Genomic DNA, 21,826 nt, shown 5'->3' on the forward strand with positions numbered 1-21,826 from the left:
TCACAGAGCTCCTCAGGCAGGCAACTGATCCGCTCTAGTCCCTGAGGGCCCAAGCCCTGGCGCCCCTGGAAGAAGGTCCCTGGCCTGAGGTCTCCCAAGCAGTCCCACCTTCAAACAGGCCTGAGGTTCAGGGCCAAAACCGCAGCCCCAATTCCTCCGACTTCTGTAATACAGCTTCTGGAGACTGACTGGGAAGATACATACAGGGCAACGGATTTCCCTGTGTTTCAGGGTCAGGCCCATGGAAAGTGAATGAAGGAACAGACAGTCCCTGTGCAGCTGGCCCGGGGCTCTCCCCCGGGACTCGGCCAAGTACTTCTCACGCCATTTCCAGACAGAGAAGGGCTGAGGCCCCAAACCATCCCAGGCCCCTGGAATTGGAAGGCAGAAGGTGGAATCGAAGCTCAGGGAGGCCCAGGCCTCTCACTCTGCAGGAAGCCGGGACAATACCCACCTTGCAGCATTTGCCTGTCCTCTGAAATAGGTGAAAGCAAATAGGGAGGGAGAAGGGTGCTAGTCGAGGCCCTACCAAGAGTCCGGCGCTGGGCTGGCACTGGAGAGGCAGGAAGGACACTGTGTGCCCTCAAGGAAGTCTTCCTGGAGTGTGTGAAGGTGTCATTACAGTGAGGTGTGACCAGGGCCCTGGTGAAGGTGAGGGCGAGGGTGAGGTGGGAGGGGCAGGACCGTGCCTTGGAGGGAAGAGGTGAATAGAATTCTGACCCCGGATTAGTAGGGAGTCCAGGGAAGGGAGAGAAAGGACATCCTAGCCTGACAGAGGATGAACCCAAAGACACACGGATTTGTGAGAGCACCGTGAGGTCCACACCCGTGTGTTAAAGAGGGAGGTAAGAGGCGGGTCTGGAGAGGAGGCAGGGCCCCCCTGACGTACTCAGGGCCGGGGGAGAATTCAAGCATGAAACAGACAAACACCGCAGGCTCTTGGACCTCTGGTCTCACTGGGTGCAGGAACCAGGCACGCCGACAGCTAGGTGACAGTCTGAGAAATCACACTGCTTTTCTTCTTTCTGAAAAGTTTCATTATTTATTTTTGAGAGAGAGAGAGAGAGAGCACGCACGTGCGAGGAGGGGAAGGGCAGAGAGAGGGGGAGAGACAGAATCCCATGCAGGCTCCCTGATGCCAGTTGCAGAACCCGAGCTGGGGCTTAGATCTCACAGACCATGAGATCACGGCCTGAGATCAAATCAAGAGTCGGACCCTTAGCCGACCGAGCCTCCCAGGCGCCCCGAGAAGCCACACTGCTTTTCTGCCCCGGTAAACGGGCCACCGCTCACAGTGGTCAAGTGTCCCTGGAACTGACCACATTGTCTGACCTTGTGAACAGGCTGAAAATACGTGGGCTGCCTGATACCCGGATTAGGTAAAATCCTAGTTGGTCGAACAAACTTTCCCAGAGAGTAGGAAGCGTGGATGGCGGGCAACCCAGAAGAAAACCTTACTTTTGAGCCTCAGGGACTCAGAAGTTTCACTTCTGGCCTGGTGCAGGGCTAGGTTCCTGTTCTTGCCAAAAAGCCCAGAAGATACCTGGGAACCAGAGCAAAATGATAATAATAATACAGCTCACAAAATAGGCGTCCAGCAAAAAAAAAAAAAAAAAAGATCCTATCAAAACCTTTCTAAAATGGAAACCTGTTTTAAATCCCAAGTTTACAAAACGTGACTTTAACAACTGAAAGAAATGGGCTCTTCTTCAAGAAAACACTGTGGAGACAGCAGAAATGAATGTCTGGACTAGAGGGGTGGCTGATTCCCCCCCCCCGGGGGGGGGGAATTTTACCTGCTGGCCAGGGAGGGGCCCAAGGGATTAAAAAAAGGCTCCCAAGGGCCATCTTTTCTAGGCCTGTTTCACACTACCTCAACTAACTTCCTCCTATCACTGCTGGGTGAGTCTGTTACATTGTCAAGTAAAGCAGTCACTTTGGGGGAATTTGCTGGAGGGGTAACAGGAGACACCACGCCCCTCCCTGCTCCTGCCTCCCCCCTCCTCCCCCTCTCCCCGCACATTTTCACCTCAGGCTGTGGCAAAAAGCCCACAGATGTTTACATCTGGAAGAACTTTCCAGCAGTCCCTCTCTAAGGATGGAATGGACTCCTAGGAGGGCCGGCGAGCTTCCTGGCCCAGGATGTGGGCCCTTGGGGCCGAGATCATCCGGAAGGAGGGGAAGGCTGGGATGCTGGTGTGAGCCCTTGACCCCACCCTGCAGGGTCTCTCCTGACGGGACGCTGGTTGAGGCCATGATTCCATGAATGAAATGCCTGGCGTGGTCAGGCGGGGTCACGGGGGTTCGGGCTGGGGTGAGCGGTCAATGGAAAGGACCTGGGCAGGTGCTCTGCTTAATGAAGCCTGCTGGGGAAGGCATGATGGTCCCCCCATCCCGGAGGGGGCCCAAGTTCACCAAGTAGAAAGCTCGGAGGAGCAGAAATGCCAGCCATCTGTCGGGCTGAGGTCTCTAAGGAGGTGGGTTTGATGACGTCCAGGTTGGGTGTGAGTTCGGCTCGGGCTCGGCAGGACATCCGTCCCCGAGGTGGGAAGTCTGGGGCCAGTCGCTCCACCTGGTTGCGCCTCCGTTTTCTCCCGAGTCAAGCAGAGTCATGCCCGCCTCGCGGGGTCTCTGCGCGGGTGACCCGAGCGCTACGAAGCCCGCGCACCCTGCAGGGCCCGGCCCCGGGATGCCTCTCGTCCTGCCGTCCCGCCCCGGGCCTGTGTCGCCGGGTCGCAGGCGCTGGCAGCTGCAGCGGGGAGGGGGCGACTCGGCAGGCCGGGCCCGGGCGCACGGTCCCCTCGGCACCCTGCGGGAGGCGCCGGGCCGGGACCTGGGAGCTCGCGGGTGCAGACAGGTATTTCCAGTCGGGCCGGGGAAGGGGCGGGCGGGGCGGGGAACGCGAGCCGGGCCCCCCCACCCCACCCCCGAGCTGCGCGGATCCCCCCGGGGGTCCCGCTCCCGGCCGGGCTCGGCTGTCGGCCCCGCGCCTCTCCCCGGCCGCGCGCGGACGGCGGGGGCTCGCGGGTGGCGAGGCCCGGGAGGACGGCGGGCCAGCTCCGGCGACCCGGGGCCCGCGCGGCGGGTCTCCCCCGCTCCCTCCCCGGCCGGCGCCCGGCGCCCGGAGCTCCGCCAGGGGGCGACCCGAGCCCGCCGCCGCGCGTCCCGCCCTCCCGAAACTACAACTCCCAGGCCGCTCGGGGGTCGCGGCCGCCCCGCCCCGCCCCGCGGGTCGGCCCCCTCGGCGGCGGCGGGCGGGGCGCGGCGGTCTCCCTGGCGACGCGGGCGCTGGGGCGCCGGGCGGGAGGCGGGCCCGCCCCCTATTGTGTGGCTGCGGGAGCCGGGCCGCGCGGCGCCGGGCAGGTGAGGGCGGGGGCGCTCCGGGGCAGGGACGGCCGCCGGCGGGGCTCGCGAGTTCCGGGGGAGCCGAGGCGGCGGGGGCTGGGGGCGCCGTGGGATTCTTCGGGGGAAGTAGAACTCGAGTTGTGGGGAGTGAAGTGGGGTTTTGGAGGGGCGGGTCGGGGAGGGGGATTCCCGGAGAACCGGAGGCGACTGGAGGTAACGCGTGCGTGTGTGTCTGTGTGTGTGTGTGTGTGTGTGTGTGTGTGTGCGCGCGCGCGCGTCGGTGCAGGGGGGTGGGTCTTGGGGGGGGTGTCCAAAAGCAAGGGGGGTTAGTTCAGGGGTCCGGAGCAGGCGAAGGAGAAGGGAATTGAGGGTGGGGTATCCGGAGAGTATTGTGGGCTGGGGCCGGAGAATTTTCGGGAGGGCGATTCCCGCGGAGAGGATGGGTGGGGACTCTGCGGGCGACGGGAAGGGAGTGCCTGGAACCGCGGAGGACCTGGTGCAGTTGGAGATCAGGTGTGGAAAATGGGAATTTGCGGGGAGGTGGGGGGGGGGGCTGTGAGAAGTAGGGATAGCAGGAATCGGAGCACTTGGTGGGGAGACCAGACGGGTGAGGGCATGGGGAGGGGGCGCGGTGGGCAGAGGAGTTGGAAGATCATAGGGAAAGCAGAGGAATGCTGGGGAAACCCGGGTTACTGGGGTGCTCGGAAAGCTGAGCCGCGAGGGAACTGGGGCTCCCATCCGTTTGGGAGAAGCCCTGTCGGGGAAGAATGGGAGAGCCCGCCGCGGGCAGAGGGAAGCCAGGGGAAGGTTTGCTGGTGAGTCGTGCGGAGTTACATACGCGGGGCCATTAAGTAGAGGCAGGGGTCGGGCTGAGAGACACGGTGGGGGAGGGCGGGATGCTTTACAGCCAGTCCGGGACTGGGAGGCCGGGAGCGGGGTGGAGGCCAGCCCAAGGCCGCAGCAGTCCCGCCCCCAGCCCACTGTGACCACCCTCTGGGGCCCACAGGAGTTCCTACCCTGCGCACCCCCGGGCTCACTTTGTGCTCACTAGGGACTGGCAGGCTTCCGGCTTCAGGGACCATGCCTCTAGGGCCGGGGAAGGGAAAGCCTGGCAAAGTCTGGGCCCTGAGGACACTGGAGGAGAGCGAATGGGAAGCTTTGGGGTGAGGCACTCGGGTCGTGCTGTCTGGCGGAGCGAGGGCTGCTTGGCAGCATCATGAAGGGAAAGTGGTGCCAGCTGCCTGTCCCGGGACCTGCCCAGGCCTGGAGGGTGCCGTCCCGGCCCCCAATTCCAGCAGGTGGGGGAGGCATCTCCTCTCCCCGCTGCCTGACTCAGTCACTGCTAAAGCAGTGTTGGGAGGCTGAGTGGAGAAAGAGATCCGGCGTCCCTCCCCAGCTTCCAGGAGTCACAGAGGCTGGGGAGGTGGGCGAGGGATTGTGTGCGTGGGTTCCCTGGGGGCCGCTCTCTGGGGGTTCCCGCCCAGGTTTTGCCCTTCACTGGCTCTGTGCCCCTGAGCAAGCCCTGAGCAGGGTCCTTGTTTGTCACTGTGGGGTGAAGGAGTAATCCTGGTTCTCCCTGGCGATCTGCTACTTGTTGTCAGCATCAGGACTAGGGGGGAAAGAACAGAGAAGACGCTGAGCCATGGGGACCCTTCATCTCCCATTTTCTGACAAATCTCTTTCCAAGCTCAGCTTTCCGGGCACGTCAGTAACCCGGGTTTCCCCAGAAGGCTCTTCAGATCTTTCCAGCTCCTCTGCCCCACCCTCCCCGTGTCCTCCCCTGTCAGGTCTCCCCACCCAGTGCTCCCTGGTTCTCCCAGAGCCCCCACCCCTGCCCTTATCCCCCAGGGCGGCAAGATCTCTGGTGTCTTCGTCCCCTCCCCTGCTCCTCTGCTCTCCTCTCTCTTCGTTTGCTCTCCTCCTGGCCTGTCTCTGACGGTGGGGTTTCTTCTGGTTCCCAGTATTGGCCCACTCGGCATGTTGCCTTGCGTTTTGTGTTTAGATCTGGTGGTGCCCCAGGGAGCGGCTGCATCAGGTGTTACGTGAGCCAAGCCCTAACCGTGCAGAAGCGTGAGAGCTGAAACCTGCTACCGGATCAGAAGGCATCCCTCCCGGGGCTTGCTGGGCTGTGGACACCTCCCGGGCCCCTCCGTCTGGGCCCCGTGGATAGGAGGGGCCGGCCGAGCAGGCAGCTGGGCTATGGTTTGCTGCCTCGGTCTGGCCGTCCTCAGCCTGGTCATCAGCCAGGGGGCTGACGGTGAGCCGGATTCCCTGGGCTCAAGAGCTCCCCGCCGGCCTTGGAGTGGGGGGCATTCCCCGGGGCGGGGGGGGGGAGGGTGTTCTCTGTGAGCACGCGGGGTAGGGGACGAAGAGCGCTGGTTCTGGAGAAGTCGAGGCTTCTCTCAGCCACTTCACAGAGTCCTAGGGATCGCGCAGAGACCCTGAGGGAGCCTCCTGTCCCAGCCCTGATTCTGGTCCCCGTTGTCTGCGCAGGTCGAGGGAAGCCTGAGGTTGGGTCAGTGGTGGGCCGGGCTGGCGACAGTGCGGTGCTGGGCTGTGACCTGCTGCCCCCGGCTGGCCGGCCCCCGCTACATGTCATCGAGTGGCTGCGCTTTGGATTCCTGCTCCCCATCTTCATCCAGTTCGGCCTCTACTCTCCCAGAATTGACCCCGATTACGTGGGTAAGACAAGGGGGATCAGGAGGTACTGTGAACACCCCAACAGAGGGGGGCTGGGTGGGGGACGGGCAAGACCTCTTCTTAACTGCTCTGCCTTCCCCCTCCCCCACTGCGTCATGCCAGTTGGGGGGCTCTAGGCGGCTGGCAGGTGGGTTGACGGGCAGCAGGGTGGGTGGGTCTGTGGCCTGTGTGCTTCTCCAGCGGAGGCTGGGGGGGGGGGTCTCCGTCCAGAGGTGCGTGTGCACGTCCAGAGGTGCGTGTGCACGGAGGGTGGGCTGGGGAGGGCCAGGGTCCCTAAGGGTCAGGGAATGGATGGGGCCAGGCTGGGTTATGTGGCTCCTGTACTAACGTATGGACCCTCCCCCCTCCCCCGGGGCTGCCTTCCGCACCCCTGCTGGCTCCCTCAGAGGGCTGGGCTTCCTCCTAATCCCGAATGGAGTCTTAATCTGAGCGGTTTAGTGCAGGCCTCAGAGGGCAGCGTGTGGGAGGGCCCGAGGCGAGGGCTGGGGGCTGCTGGGCCAGACAGTCTTTAGAGGGAAACCCAGGAAAGGCCACCTTGGGGACGCTGATGGGGGAGGGGACCCCCACCTTTCCCCTCTTTAGTTTGAATCCTGAGAGCGGCTCTGAGATTGGCTGAGCTGTCCCTGAGGGGCAGGCTGAGCTCAGGCAGGTGCCGCCGGAAGGAGAGTTTATTTTCAAACGGGGGGCAGTTGTTGGCAAACAGCCTGGTGGGAGCGGATGTGTCTACACAAGCCCCGTGAGAGCTGATGAAAGCAGGGCCCAATTAGGACAAGTGGGGTAAAAAAAAAAAAAAAAAAAAACAAAAAAAACCTGGCTGTGCCCACCAGCCCGCCCTCCCTGCCTCTGCGGGGCCGGGGCTGGGCCGGGAGGGGTTTGGGCTGAGGGCTGAGGCTGGGTAGATACAGAATGTTGCCTGACTGAGGACGGGGCAGGGGCAGGTGGAGCAGAGGAGGGAGAGGAATTTTCCTGGGATTCCTAACTGTCCTTCTCTCTACCCGTCTTGGGGTCCCTCGGGCAGACAAGCCGCTGGCTGGCCGGCTGGCCACTTTGCTACCTGTGGGTTTCCTTTCTCCGTGTCGCTCTGAGCTGCGGGAACTGTGAGCGGTAACCCCTCGGGGCTTCTTCCTGCCCCTGCCCTTAGTGCCCACCCCTGCCCCCGCCCCCCAGTAGCTAGTCCAGCCAGTCTGGGGAGTCAGAGCTGGCGGGGAGGGCCCTGTGCCCATTAACTCTCTTACTGCCTCCCGTCTAAGGGGCCTCTCGGCCTTTGTGCAGGGGACTCCGAACCCGCAGTTGCTAAGCAACGGGAGGTGGAGGTTGCTAAGGACAATGCCGTCCTGTCATAAGCCCTCTGGGCAAGTGAGGGAGAGATGGTCTGGGACTGCGTGTGTGAGGCTGGTGGCCTGAACGTGGGAGGGACCACGCCTGAGACCCCAGCTCCCAACCTTTGAGGACTCCAGAATCCATCTGGCGAGGGGCCGGGATTTACAGACTAGCACAAAGTGGTGAAAAGCGGTATAAAACAGGCTGGGACGCCTTCCTAACCCTCGCGCTGACTTGGTCTTTGACTTTCATGCTGTCTTTCTTGGGAACTTCGGGACAGCGCGGCTGGCAGAAAGGCATGAGTTTTCTCTCTGTCCCGAGTTGTTTGCTGCAAGGCAGTTCTCTTTTTTTTTCTTCCTTTTCTAGTGTTTATTTATTTTTGAGACAGAGAGAGACATAGTGTGAGCAGGGGGGGGGGTCGAGAGAGAGGGGGACACAGAATCCGAAGCAGGCTCCAGGCTCTGAGCGGTCAGCATAGAGCCCGACGTGGGGCTCGAACTCACAAACCGCGAGATCATGACCTGAGCCGAAGTCGGATGCTTAACCGACTGAGCCACCCGGGCGCCCCAAGGCAATTCTCTTATTCTCAGAACACTCCACCCTCCAGGCCTCTCCCCTTTTTTCCTGCAAAACCTTCCTTGTGGTCACAGCTCCCGGGAAGCAGTAGTCCTCTCGCTTCGTGGTCCTTGGAACCTCTGAACACAGCAAGGAGCATCTCTTGAACTGTGTATGTGAGCTTGTACATGCACGTGCGTGTGGGTTCTCTGCCTTCTGAGAGCTGGAGAGAGCAGTCAGTGTCTCCCGCTTCCTTTACGCACCCCTGCATGTGTGGGGCGGGGCAGGGCGCGGTGGGGGAGGGTCTGAAGCCCACCAGGCTGTGGCCCTGCGGGTGGAGGGTGGGCCTCCGGAGGACTCAGGACTGACTGCCTGCCCCTGGCCATCTTCCTGTGCTGTGCCACAAGTCTAGCAGCCCGTATCTCCCAGAAAAGGGAGGGCACACAGTATGCCTCCTTGAATGTTCAGATCCGCAGACATTTAGAACTGTTATCCGCTGACCACCAACACCCTGAGTGGGAACACCCTGGATGTGGTCAGTGCTGTGTGCCCCGAGCGTCACTTGATCCTAACCCCATGGTGCACTGGAAAGTGTTCCGCATCTGGAGAAAGAAGGCCTGACTTTGTCACTTACAAGCCGTGGGATTTTGGAAGGAAGCTTCGTGTCCGTCCTTTCCTCTCTAATGGATTTCTTGCGGGGATTAAATGTTACATGGTCCACATTCAGTGCTCAATATCCCTTCCTCTTCTTGCTTTTCTCGTAGAGCTCGAAAACAACCGTAATGAGAAGTGGCTATCTTTTGGAACTTAAGGGGACTTTGCACTCTGGGGTCGCAGGGCTCCGTGGCCACACAGATGGGGGTTACGGAGGAATCCCGAAGGGGGTGTGTGTGGAAGGGTGTGATCGTGTTAAATATTTACCCGCAAGGCCTAGGCTTATCTCCTAGGTGGAGATTTCAACACCTGGCCCTGGAAACAGGTCCGCCCATCCTGGAGAGTTCACACCCCTGGACCTCATCCTTGGAAGGAAAAAGTCCCTTGCCTAAGGCCACCACGCCAGCCTCAGCCTGTTCAGTCTCCTCTCCTTCCCCGATGGCACTAGATTATATCCCTGCAGGCTTAGATTACATTTTGGAAAGATCACCCTGGAGGTAGAAGGGAAGCAGGAGGACAGCTTTAGAATTTCTGGTATTCGGAAGGCCAGTCGGGGGCACCGGCTGGTTGTTGGGAGGGGGCACGTGCTCAGGGACTGTCTCAGAGCAGTAGTTGTTCCGTGTCAGCCCAAAGATTTAGAAAATCTCATTTGTCCGCATCGAAAGTCAAGGTGTGGTGGGCTGATGAATGTAACGGAAGGCGGGCTCGGGGCCAGGAGGCCTTGGGGTGGGCTGTGGAGTAAGGCGAGAGATCCTCCGGGACCACACTAAGGTGAAGGCGGAAGAGAAGGAACAGACCAGGGGCAGAATCTCAAAGCCCTGCTGAACGCGCAGACGTGGGCGGTGACGGAGAGGGGTCTAGGCAGTCCCAGGTGCTGGCAGGGCGGTGTGGTGCGCCGTGGGGCCAGCCGCTGCTGGGGGTGGGTGGAGACACCTGCCACCAGGTAAGGGGAGGCCCGAGATCGAGTCCCGCTTCTGATTTCACACCTTGTGCTCATCCGTTTGTTCGGTATGTGAGCAGTGAGCCGCCTGCCTGCCCCGCGTCCTTTCCTCCCTCCCTCCCCAGCCAGATTTGTCTTAACCTCTTTTTCCGGATGAAACCCGAGTTGGCCAGTTTGCCCAAGGGAATACACCGCAGAGCTGGGCTCTGGGTCTCCCTGGCTCCCGAGTGTGGGCCTCTCTCACTAGGCGGCACTGCCGGTGACCCCCGAAGCTGTGTGGGGAGGGGGCCGAGGGATGTGGGGGGCAGCCTCAGTCTGAACCTGGTGGCGTAGTGGATGCTGACGGAGGGTGGGCGTGTGTGTCTGCCTGTGCTGTGGCCGTGTGGCTTTGTGGAGCTCCGTGTGGCCAGTCAGCCGGGGCCCCGGGTGCCCTGGGGCGTGAAGGGATGGGGTGAGGAGGCTGCTGACCTTGCTGCCTGGCTGGGCTGGACTCTGGCCACCCTAAGGCGCTTAGGCCGTTGATAATAGCCCCGAGGGATTAGGGGCTTTGGTAGGCGAGGTCTGGGTCCCTGCTTGGGCCCCAAACACTGCTGAGGTTTCCAGGGCCAGTGCTCTGGCGGGAAGGGGTCCTCCAGGAGCCATACGTTGCCCCTCCGAAGCGCCCAGGGCTGGGGCAGATCCTGTAAGACTCACGAGGAGACTAAGTGTGGCTCTTAATTTTTTTTTTTTTTTAAACGTATATGTATTTTTGAGAGAGACAGAGACAGAATGCGAGTGGGTTAGGGGCGGGGAGAGGGAGACGCAGAATGCTCCAGGGTCCGAGCTGTAAGCATAGAGCCCGACGCGGGGCTCGAACTCACGAGCCGCGAGATTATGACCCGAGCCCAAGTTGGACGCTTAACCGACTGAGCCACCCAGGCACCCCTAAGTGTGGCTCTTAAACCGCCCTTCTCCCAACGGTCCTTGAAGCCAGCTGCGGTTCAGTAGGATGTCTTGTGCACCTGCTACCACTCTGGGTTTCTCTTTGTCTAAACTGGATCTCAGCTGCTAAAAGGCAGGAGTGATCCGGGGCTGAATGGAGGGATCTGCCCTCGGTGACCCCAGCCCCACCCGTGTCTCTCCGGTCCCCTGCTGGATCAGGGTGACTGGAGGAGACAGGGCCTCGTTCTTGACCTCTGAGAGTAACCAGCGTGACCAGGGTTTGGGGCTCCTCCCCCAGGGCGAGTCCGGCTGCAGAAGGGGGCATCTCTCCGGATCGAGGGGCTCCGAGCGGAAGACCAGGGCTGGTACGAGTGCCGAGTGCTCTTCCTGGACAAGCACAGCCCTGGGGACGACTCTGTTAACGGCTCCTGGGTGCACCTTACAGTCAATTGTATGAACCTGGGGGCAGGTGCCGGGGTGGGGGGGAGCCGCATGATGAGGACCTCTGGGGGGGTGGTTCCGGGGCCCCACCCTCGCTGACACTCCTGTTTGCTGGCTCACTGTCTGCATCTTGCCCCTCCCACCGCCACGCCTGCCCTCCAGCGTTGGAACTTCCTCTGTCTTCCCCGTCCCTGCCTCTCTGGCCGGGAGAGGGGAATGGGTAGGGGGCTGCCGGGCCCTGAGCGAAACACGGCTCACGTGTTGAGACGGCGTTTTGTGTTCTCAAAACACCTTTTCACCCAGGACCTCATGAATTCTCTGTCAACCCTAAGAAGGAAGGAAGGTCAGAATCCTTCCCCTTTCACGGATGGGGAGACCGGATCCTGCCGCTGCTTAGGGGCAGAGCGGAGTCTGGACCCAGGCCTCCGGACCCCCAGAGCAGTGCCAGGGGCCACTAGCTCTCCCCCGGCTCTGACACCCCTCCTGTGCACAGCCCCAGTTGCTAAGTCCGCAGGCCAGTGCGGGGATGGGCTGGTGCCACCCTCCCTTGGCCTGAGCTCAGCAGGCAGGGTGGCCCTGGGCTGGGGACTCCCGAGCAGTGGGGCCGGCCGGTGGGCTGAGGCCTGCAGCCCTGACCGGTGTCCCTGCTCTTTGGACTGAGAGCCCCTCTGGCATCCCCTGATGCCTCTCTCTCCGCAGCACCCCCCTCAGTTCCTGGAGACCCCTCCCCAGGTGCTGGAAGTTCAGGAACTGGAGCCTGTCACCCTGCGTTGTGTGGCCCGTGGCAGCCCACAGCCTCATGTGACTTGGAAGCTCCGAGGACAGGATCTGGGCCAGGGCCAGGGCCAGGGCCAGGGCCAGGGCCAGGTGCAAGTGAGTCCCGGGGCTGGGCTAAGTGGGCCTGATAGGGTGTGAGGGGGAGGCTTGGGGGCGGGGCTAGAGGCCCAGGGGCCAAAGGCCGAGCTGGGAGACTGGCCCGGGAGGGACGCCTCTTTGGCTTCCTGACCCTGGGGTGCTGCTGCCCTCTGCCGGCCAGACTCGGAAGTGCAGGGTCTGAGGCCCGCGGGAGGGAGGGAAGGGGAGGCGGGGGGCGGGGGGGGGGGGGAGGCAGGGGGCGGGGGGGGGGGCAGGAGGAACCTTCCTCATCCCCTCCTACCCTAGGTGCAGAATGGGACGCTGTGGATCCGGCGGGTGGAACGCCGCAGCTCTGGGGTCTACACCTGTCAAGCCTCCAGCACCGAGGGCAGTGCCTCCCACGCCACCCAGCTGCTGGTGCTAGGTGCTCTGGTGGGGGTGCTGCGGGCCGGAACTAGGGACCTGTATGGGGGGGCTCTGACCTGTGGCTGGGGGTGCACGTAGCAGGAGAAGACACAGGGGCGTGGAGAGAAAGGGAGCTCCCAATGCAGGCTGGTGCTCTAAAACCACATCTCTCTCTCTCTCTCTCTCTCTCTCTCTCTAATTTTTTTAATGTTGTATTTAGTTTTGAGAGAGTTCAGGCAGGGGAGGGGCAGAGAGAGGGGAACAGAGAATCCAAAGTGAGCTCTGCGCTGACAGCAGTGAGCCAGATGGGGGGCTCGAACTCCCCAACCGTGAGCTCATGACCTGAGCCGAAGTCGGACGCTTAACCTCCTGAGCCACCCAGGCGCCCCTCTAAAAACCAGCATCTTAATTTTAAAAGGAGCAGTGAATGGATGAGTAGATATTTAGGGCCCAGCAGTGTGGTGTGTAACCCCCCCCCCAGCCCCCCCAGGTTCTCATCTATATATAGAGAGGTTCATATCTACATTTTAGGACTAGGTTAAGAATTTAATCAGGTTCAGTTGAGTACAGTGATGAGCACTTAGTAACTCCTGTCCGAGACCTTCCGTCTAGAAGGAAAGCTAAGAGACGGCCTGGACTCTGCCTTCGGAGAGCCTCTTCTAAAGGGAAGGCAGATGAGTTAGCGAAGTGTCACTTTTCCCTGGTTCTGTGGGAAGGCAGCGCTGAGGAACTGTTAAGGGCCAAGCCCGCCAGGGTCAGGAGGGCCTGAACGAGTCTTACCTACCCTGCTAACTTTGGGCCCTCACTTCTCTCTGCCTCTCGGCCTCCACTGCTTCATCTGTGGAGACAGTAATTCCTGGCACAGAAGGCTCTTGTGAGGATTAAAAGAAATGGTGCAGGGAGGTGCTCAGCGGAGCGCCCCGCGTGTCTGTCGTGTTCTATAGGCCCCCCGGCTCGGATCGTCACCTCCTATTCCCGACGACCCAGGCAGCGGAGCCCGGGGAGGGGAGAGAGCAGTGGGGCGGTAGAAGGGAGAGACGGATTTGCAGGGATGATGCGGCCTGGCCAGACGCCGTGGGAAGAGCGTTCCAGACGGGGTTTCGGAGAGCAAAGGCGTGCAGCCGGCCCGGGGCACGACACGCCCACAATGAGCTGAAAGGGTTCTTAAGGGTTGGCGCATGAAAAGACGGTTGGCCGGGCCGGGAGGGGTTGGATCCCGAGTGCCCACGAGGCTGGATCGAGAAGTTCGAGCTTGATGTGGTGGGAGCCAGGAGTTGTGAGTTCTTGAAAAAAAGATTTTTTTAATGTTTATTTATTTCGGAGACAGAGAGAGAGCATGGGTGGGGGAGGAGCAGAGAGAGAGGGAGACACAGAATCCCAAGCAGGCTCCAGGCTCCGAGCGGTCAGCACAGAGCCCGATATGGGGCTCGAACTCCCAAACCGTGAGATCATGACCTAAGCCAAAGTCGGTCGCTCAACCGACTGAGCCACCCAGGCGCCCCAGGAGCTGTGAGTTCTTGAACAGAAGCGTTGTGTTCTGGCCAAAGGGGGTGTCTCTGTGCGAATGGCCGCTGGAGTGGCCAGACGGGGGAGCCTCGGTCGGGGATCGTGCTGTATCCGCTGGTGAGGTGTTGGGCACCTGCATTAGGGTAGGACACGTGGAGGTGATTTAGCAGGCGACAGCGGAGGGAGGTAAAGGGTAAATGAGCAGAGAGTGAGCCTGCCTCCCCCTCCCCGACATACACGCACACGCAGGTTCTAGGCGGGGGAGTCCGGGTGAATTGGGTTGTCCCTGGTGGGAAGGGGATCTGGTCTGGGGAAGAGAAGGAACTTGCGTTAGGTACAGGGGTTAGGGCTGTTTCAGTTCCCCTATTCCAGAGGGCAGATGGCAGGAGGAACTGTAGAGGGGACCTCAGGGCTGAGGCCTCTCTCTTCCCATGTGCTCCCCCACAGGCCCCCCGGTCATCGTGGTGCCCCCCAAGAACAGCACGGTCAATGCCTCCCAGGATGTTTCCTTGGCCTGCCGGGCTGAGGCGTACCCCACCAACCTCACTTATAGCTGGTTCCAGGACAGCGTCAACGTGTTCCACGTTAGGTGGGGCTTGGGGGTGGGCGGGGGGCCCGTGGGCAGCCTTGGAGGAGTCCCCCGGCTCAGCGAGCCTGGACCCCTGCCCACACGTGCCACATTGCAGCCGCCTGCAGCCCCGAGTGCGGATCCTGGTAGACGGGAGCCTGCGGCTGCTGGCCGCCCAGCCGGACGATGCGGGCCGCTACACCTGCGTGCCCAGCAACGGCCTCCGGCGCCCGCCCTCAGCCTCTGCCTACCTCACTGTGCTCTGTAAGCCTCACCCGGCTCCCTCCCCAAGCCTGCTCCCTCCCCCTGGGCCAGGCCAAGTTCCTGCCCCACAGCCTGCCACTGCTTCCCCCACCAGACCCAGCGCAGGTGACAGCGATGCCTCCTGAGACCCCCCTGCCCGTAGGCATGCGGGGGGTGATCCGGTGCCCGGTCCGCGCCAACCCCCCACTGCTCTTCGTCAGCTGGACCAAGGATGGGCAGGCCCTGCAGCTGGATAAGGTACAGACCTCCGGGCGGGGGAAGGAAGGGTGTGGCTTGGTGTGATCCTGGGCAGGCCAGCTGGGGTGGAGTTAGCTCAGTGTAATTCAAGTCAGTGACTAGGGATACACCCCTTCCCCGGGGGGGGGGGGCTGTGTGGGGGTGTTTGTGGAGGAGCACAGCATCCGTCCTGAAGGAGGACACAGCCTAGAAGGGGTAGGACAGAGCACAGACACTCTGCTGGAAGGCCAGGGCTGGTTGAGGACAGATCAGCAACAACTTCTGGGACCTTGGTGATGGGCCTTGGTGGGGGGAGTGGACAGACATTCGGAGCAGGAACCAGGGCCCCGAGGCAGGAAACGGTACCTCACGTGTAGGGTGTGACGAGTCCTCGAGTTTGGGGGGAGCCACGTGCCCGTGGGTACACGGTGCTGCAGAGAAACAGGTTGGGGCCAAGAGGGAGAAGCGTGGGTACCAAGTGAATATTACGTTCTTACAAGCAGTTGGGGTCTTTGTCCGCCCTCGTGGGCGACCACCACATCTTTTAGTCCTAGTGTCCCCGTCCCCGGGGGGCTTCTGCGATAGGAGGACTGGATACGTTTTTGTTGGAAGTTACAAAAAAAGTCTGCAGCTGTTGAGCAGTGGTGCGACAGCATCGGAGCTGTGAGCGGGAGTTGAGTCTGTCGGGCGGATGGAGGGCAGAGTGGACACAGGGAGCGGGGTTCAGAGGCTGCGAAGTGGTCCAGGTGAGAGGTGAGGGGGTCCTGGGCGTGGACGGGCTTCATGCCTAGATGGAGGCCTTCCCGGAGGAGAGATCTGGTGAGCAATTCGATGGGGGAGTGAGGAGTCCGGGTTAGTGGGGACAGTGGGGCCCTTGACAAACAACAGGGAAGGCAGGGAAAGGAAAGGATTTGGAGTGGAAGATGCTGACTTTCATTACCGGGGTGCCGGACACCCCGGCAGGCAGGGCTCTGCTCCAGGGGGCGCCGCTGGAAAGAGAAGCGTAGGCCTGGAGTTCAGCAGGGGTCAGGCCTGGAGGAGGAGTCCTCTGCAGGGATGTGGCCTTCTCCTTCCTCCCCAGCCTCTGCTGAACCGCTTTCACTTCCCCGCAGCTCCCTGGCTGGTCCCAGGGCCCCGAGGGCTCCCTGATCATCGCCCTGGGGAACGAGGATGCCCTGGGAGAATACTCCTGCACCCCCTACAACAGTCTCGGTACTGCAGGGCCCTCCCCGGTGACCCGCGTGCTGCTCAAGGTGAGGGTGGCTGCGGGCGCCCTGGCGAGGGGGGCAGAGCAGTCACTTCGGAGTCCAACGGTGGCGGCGGCAGCTGTCAGACTCCGTGCTGGCGATTTCTGTAGAGGTGGTGCTGGCGAGGTGGGGTGTGAGGGGCGCGTACGTCCCCAAAGTAAGATACCTGCCTGCCCAACTCGCTAACCTTGGCCTCGAGGAAAAGGGGTGTGAAGCAGAGGAGAGGGTGAAGGGTGTTCCGGGGAGGTGTGTGCCCCCCAGAGAGGCCTCCCAGACCCCCATTTCCCTCCAGCCCCGCCGGGGAGCAGAGACAACAGGTAGGGAGACCCTGGGAGATGGGGTGTGATGGGAGCCCCAGAGAGGGGAGCGGCCCTTAGATGGCAGTGCGGGAGGCCCCTCCCAATGCCAGATCTGGCTTGCAGGCTCCCCCAGCTTTTCTAGAACGACCTAAGGAAGAATATTTCCAAGAAGTAGGGCGGGAGCTACTCATCCCCTGCTCTGCCCAGGGAGACCCCCCTCCTGCTATCTCTTGGGCCAAGGTAAGGCTCCTAGCCCCGCTCTGCCCACGCGCACACGCTCTGCACCCCTGCCGCTCCCTGCCCCTTGTCATTCTGCGGGAAGGAGGGAGCCATCGGAGGCAGGGTGGGGAGGACGCTGGAGCTGCCCTCGGTGAGGGGTGGCCGCATGTGTCCTCAGGGCTGACCAGTGGTTCCGTAGGTGGGCCGGGGGCCGCAGGGCCAGGCCCAGGTGGGCAGCAACAGTAGCCTCATCCTGCGACCGCTGACCAAGGAGGCCCATGGGCGCTGGGAGTGCACCGCTAGCAATGCTGTGGCCCGAGTGGCCGCCTCCACACATGTCTACGTGCTGGGTTAGTGGCTGGAGAGCAGGCTGGGGGCCAGAGGAACCCATGTGGGACAGGGGACGGGAGAATCATTTGTGGAGGTCCACATGGGGATGGGGGGCAGGGGGCCCTGGGATGATGGGTTGGAGGTCAGAGGCCCTGGGAACCCTCCTTAGCTCTTTACCTGACCAGCCTCCCCTCCCCCCCCGGCTCAATTCCCCCTCCCCAGGCACCAGCCCACACGTTGTCACCAATGTGTCCGTGGTGCCTTTGCCCAAGGGTGCCAATGTCTCCTGGGAGCCCGGCTTTGATGGTGGCTATCTGCAGAGATTCAGTGTCTGGTATACCCCACTGTGAGTGATCTGCCGCTCCTGTCCCCCCACCCGATTCCCTCTGGCCCTCTGCCCTTCCTCCCACCCTTCCATCCCAGCCCCGCCCTAACTCTGCTGCCCTGTTTCCAGGGGGATCTTTGGTGTTCAGGGCCCAGGTCCCGAGATCCTGGACGGCTGAGGGGAGGGGACAGGTCAGTCTCTGGACTCCAGAGCTTCCTGGCCCTCCTAGTAACGAAGTCCCCCCGTTTCCTCATGTCCTCCAGGGCCAAGCGTCCTGACCGAACCCACCACGACTGGGTGTCGCTGGCGGTGCCTGTGGGGGCTGCTTACCTCCTGGTGCTGGGGCTGCAGCCCCATATCCAGTACCAGTTCAGCGTCCTAGCGCAGAACAAGCTGGGGAGTGGGCCCTTCAGTGAGATCGTCTTGTCTGCCCCCGAGGGTGAGAGATCTCCCCCCGCCCCAACGCCAGCATCTGACCGGACGGGATAGGACTGATAGGGAAAACCTGGATTTGGCACGACCTGGGTGGGAGGGGGCAGAGGAGCCGGGCAGCTTGCGGTCCACAGGGGTTTATGGAACGTGATTCGGGGGTGTCTTTAGGGGCTCTGGGAGAATGGCTGAGCATGGAGTTGGGGGCGGGGAACAGAGGGGTTGGCATGTTGTCTATCTGCCCATCTCATGCCTGTCTGCCCTGCTTAGGGCTTCCCACCACGCCAGCTGCCCCCAGTCTTCCGCCCACTGAGATGTCACCTGCCCTGTCACCTCCCCGAGGCCTGGTGGCAGTGAGGACACCCCGGGGGGTGCTCCTGCATTGGGATCCCCCAGAACTGGTCCCTAAAACACTGGATGGCTATGTCCTGGAGGGGCGGCAAGGCTCCCAGGGCTGGGAGGTGCTAGACCGGGCCGTGGCAGGCACAGAAATGCAGCTGCTGGTACCTGGACTCATCAAGGTATGTGTGCGAGGCAGGCACCGGGAGGTTCCTCCCCGCGGTGCTCCGGGCCCCGGCTCCGTTCCCCAAACCTGGGCTTCTCACCCTCCCTTCCCAACTGCACGGTCTTTCTGGACAGAGCTGGGGTGGGCGGTGCTGGGTCCTGACCCCCTCCCCGGACCCCCCCCCCCCCACCCCCCAGGACGTTCTGTACGAGTTCCGCCTCGTGGCCCTCGCAGGCAGCTATGTCAGCGATCCGAGCAACACGGCCAACGTGTCCACTTCCGGTGAGAACCCGGCGGGAGGGCAGAGCGTAAGCACGGGGGGGGGGGGGGGGCCGCTGAGCCCACTGTCGCGGGCACCGACCGCCCCTCGTGACCCCTCGCCCAGGCCTGGAGGTGTACCCCTCCCGCACGCAGCTGCCAGGCCTCCTGCCCCAGCCGGTCCTGGCCGGCGTGGTGGGCGGGGTCTGCTTCCTGGGCGTGGCTGTCCTCGTGAGCGTCCTGGCCGCCTGCCTGACCAACCGGCGCAGGGCAGCCCGCCGCCGCCGCAAGCGCCTCCGCCAAGGTAGGCCCCCGAGGCCACGCCCCCGCGGGCCCCGCCTCCCGCCCCAGCCCCGCCCCCCGGAGGTGGCCACCAGCCTCCCGCGCAGGGCAGGTGCGTCCTGTCCGTCCGCACTTGTCTGTCCCCAGCGGGGAGGGTTTGCCGGCGGGTGTTGGGTGAGGCTGTGCGCCTGGGGCTCTGGAGGGCCTGAGGTTTGCCGGTGTCACCTCTGGTTCTGCCCGAACAGATGCGCCTCTTATCTTCTCCCCGCCCGGGAAGTCAGCTCCGCAGTAAGTCCCTCCACCTCCTCCGCTTCCTTCGGCCTTCCCTCTGCGCCCGCTGTCTTGGCCTCCTAGGTGGTGCCTTGGGGTGGGCGGGGAGGGGCGGAACAGAAGTTGGAAGGAGGTGAGGGCGGGAGTGCAGAGGTCCCAGCCTGGGGCTGCCCACTGTTGGCTGTGCGCCTTTCTGCCACCCCTCCACCACGTGCGTCCTGGTGTCTGTTCGCTGTCCCTAGCTCTGCTCTGTTCACCAAACCTCTCAAGGCTGGTGCTGGGAAGGGGCCTGGCTCCCTGCCACAGAGCCGGATCCCCTGTCCTTCCCCAGCTCTGCTCCGGGTTCGGGCAGTCCTGACAGCGTGGCAAAGCTGAAGCTCCAGGGCTCCCCGGTTCCCAGCCTGCGCCAGAGTCTGCTCTGGGGGGAGCCCGCTGGTCCCCCCAGCCCCCCTCCGGATCCTCCACCTAGCCGGGGCCCCTTACCCCTGGAGCCCATTTGCCGGGGACCAGACGGCCGCTTTGTGATGGGACCCAGCGCCGGGACCCCCCAAGAAAGGTCAGGCTCTGAGCGAGCTGAACCTCGGACCCCATCCCAGCACCAGGCCAGGTCCTATGACTGCAGCAGCAGCAGCCCCAGTGGGATGCCCCAGCCCCTCTGCATTGCAGACATCAGCCCTGTGGGGCCCCCTCCCGAGGCCCCGCCCAGTCCTCTGCCTGGTCCAGGACCCCTGCTTCAGTACCTGAGCCTGCCCTTCTTCCGGGAGATGAATGTGGACGGGGACTGGCCCCCTTTCGAGGAGCCCGGGCCTGCTCCACCCCCAGATTACATGGATACCCGGCCCTGCCCCACCTCATCTCTCCTTCAGCCCCTGGACTCCGCCACCGTGTCCCCCAGGGCAGCGCTTCCCGGGGCTGTGGTCGGGGCCGGGGCCACCCCAGAGCCCCTGTACACGGCACTGGCCGACTGGACACTGAGGGAACGGCTGCTGCCAAGCCTTCTCCCTGCCGCCCCTCGGGGTAGCCTCACCAGCCAGAGCAGTGGGCGGGGCAGCGCCTCGTTCCTTCGGCCCCCCTCCACAGCCCCCTCTGCGGGAGGCAGCTACCTCAGCCCTGCTCCGGGAGACACCGGCAGCTGGGCCAGTGGCCCTGAGAGGTGGCCCCGAAGGGAACACGTGGTGACAGTCAGCAAGAGGTGAGGACAGCCCCTGCCCTTCCCCACCTTGGCTCCAGTCCCTGCCCAGACTGCCCCACCCCTCTCCTAATACACTGTGCCTTCTGGGCTCTCCCACCCTGGGACCAGGAGAACTTGTCTCCTTTTAGAAGCTTTTGCCGAGGTCCGGGGATCTTCGGGGGAAACCCATGGCCCAAGCTGAGTTGGGGGACTCTGGGTTTGGGCTTTTCTGCTCACCCTCTGTTCTTCTCGCCGTACCACGCATTTGTCCCCTGTGACAGGAGGAACACATCTGTGGATGAAAACTATGAGTGGGACTCAGAATTCCCCGGGGACATGGAATTGCTGGAGACTCTGCACCTGGGCGCGGCTGGCCCTCGACCCCGACCTGAAGCTGAGCCAGAGCTAGGTGCGTGAGCCCCCCAGGAAGGCGGTGCGGCACCCCCCGTTCCACGTCTCCCCCGTCTGTTCCCAGCCGGGCCCCGTGCCCCAGCCTTGCTCCTCCTGCTCTCCCTTGGCTCATCTGCACCAGTGACCCCCAGCCCTGTCCTTGCTGTGCCCCCCTCTTGCAGATGTGAAGACTCCAGAGGAGGGTGGCCTCTTGAACGCTGCCCGTGCTTCTGGCCCCGAGGCCCGCTGTGCTGTCCTCCGGGAGGAATTCCTAGCTTTCCGTCGCCGCCGCGATGCCACTAGGGTCCGGCCACCGGTCTATAGACAGCCAGTGCCCCACCCCGAACAGGCCACTCTGCTGTGAGAGAGCCTGATAGGAGGCTGGGTGAAGGCACACAGAGCCTGCAGAGGGGAGGCCCCAGCAAGCCCTAGCTCCGGCCTGGAACACTGTTCCTGCAGCTCTGGTGGTGGTGGGCTTGGGTGGGCTTGCTAGGAGGTGTATATGCCGGGCCCCCGGAGTCCGGGGACTGGGACAGGGATCTTAGATCTGCCCGTGTGTGTGTGAGTGTGTGTGGTGACGGTGATGGTGTTTGTGGTGTGGGTGAGGTTTTTTACAGGTGAATAAAGAAAGTCTGACAAATGTTTCTGTGTGTCTTCTGCCTTTGCATCTGAGAGGGAGGTAGGAAAAGCCCCGAACCCTTAAAAAGGAGGCGGCCCTTCCTGAGTGGACAGGGCTGCACTCAACATCCTTTCAAAAAGCATTTATTGAGTGCCTGCTGAGGGCATCTCCTAAAGACCAACCGTTGAGCTAGACGCTGAGAATGAACAAAGTTCCCGAAGTCAAGCCTTTGCCCTTGGTGAGTTTTTGCCAGTTGGTGAAGCAGGCAAAGAAACGGTTACGGTGTGATGTGATAAGTTCTGTGATAAAGCTAGGTGTTGGATATTGTGGTAGCACAGAGGAAGGAGTCCACAAACAATGAGTGCTTACAGCACCAACTGGGGACAGTGCTTCCCCTGGGATGGGAGTAACAGTAATAGCTAGTCGTCGCTGAGCACCTGCTATGGGCCAGGCACTGCTCTAGGCTATTCATGTATATCATTTCCTTTTCTGTAACCATGGGGTCGGTAGAATTATCTATTTTCTAGGCTGGCCCGCTGAAGCATAGAGGCTTTAGTCATTTGCCCAGAGGTCACACAGTGGGCATGGGGTAGAGCAGATCAGATCAGAAGTGGGTCAAGGGAGGGAAAGCATCCCAGGCAGAAAGCACAGAGGAGTGAGAAGAGTGGGTCTCCCAGGGAATCACTTGGTGGACCTGGCTCTCAGGGCCGGGCAGGATTGGGGAACGAGGGACAGAAAGGTGGAAGGACGCTGGTGGTGGATGTCCTTGGAAACCAGGCCAAACAGTAGCTT

At 62.3% G+C, this 21,826-nt stretch overlaps 1 protein-coding gene across 1 annotated transcript; it reads left to right on the forward strand.

Annotated features, from left to right (window-relative positions):
- Positions 1 to 3,784: 3,784 nt before the first annotated feature.
- IGSF9 (immunoglobulin superfamily member 9) lies at positions 3,785 to 21,046 on the forward strand. The gene is made up of 22 exons (XM_047092617.1): positions 3,785 to 3,858; positions 5,348 to 5,415; positions 5,516 to 5,602; positions 5,839 to 6,027; positions 10,734 to 10,888; positions 11,579 to 11,749; positions 12,038 to 12,155; positions 14,090 to 14,231; positions 14,329 to 14,474; positions 14,569 to 14,711; positions 15,803 to 15,943; positions 16,360 to 16,476; positions 16,655 to 16,805; positions 17,008 to 17,131; positions 17,374 to 17,549; positions 17,810 to 18,060; positions 18,242 to 18,326; positions 18,430 to 18,606; positions 18,830 to 18,872; positions 19,186 to 20,046; positions 20,307 to 20,434; positions 20,598 to 21,046. Exons 1-22 carry the CDS (start codon positions 3,785 to 3,787, stop codon positions 20,777 to 20,779), a joined length of 3,729 nt encoding a protein of 1,242 aa, XP_046948573.1. The 3' UTR covers positions 20,780 to 21,046.
- The last annotated feature ends 780 nt before the right edge of the window (positions 21,047 to 21,826 follow it).

The sequence above is a fragment of the Lynx rufus genome, unplaced genomic scaffold, assembly GCF_022079265.1.
Source record: "Lynx rufus isolate CCGP_SWC_20201006 ecotype Redwood Valley unplaced genomic scaffold, mLynRuf1.p SCAF_31, whole genome shotgun sequence".
Classification (NCBI taxonomy): domain Eukaryota; kingdom Metazoa; phylum Chordata; class Mammalia; order Carnivora; family Felidae; genus Lynx; species Lynx rufus.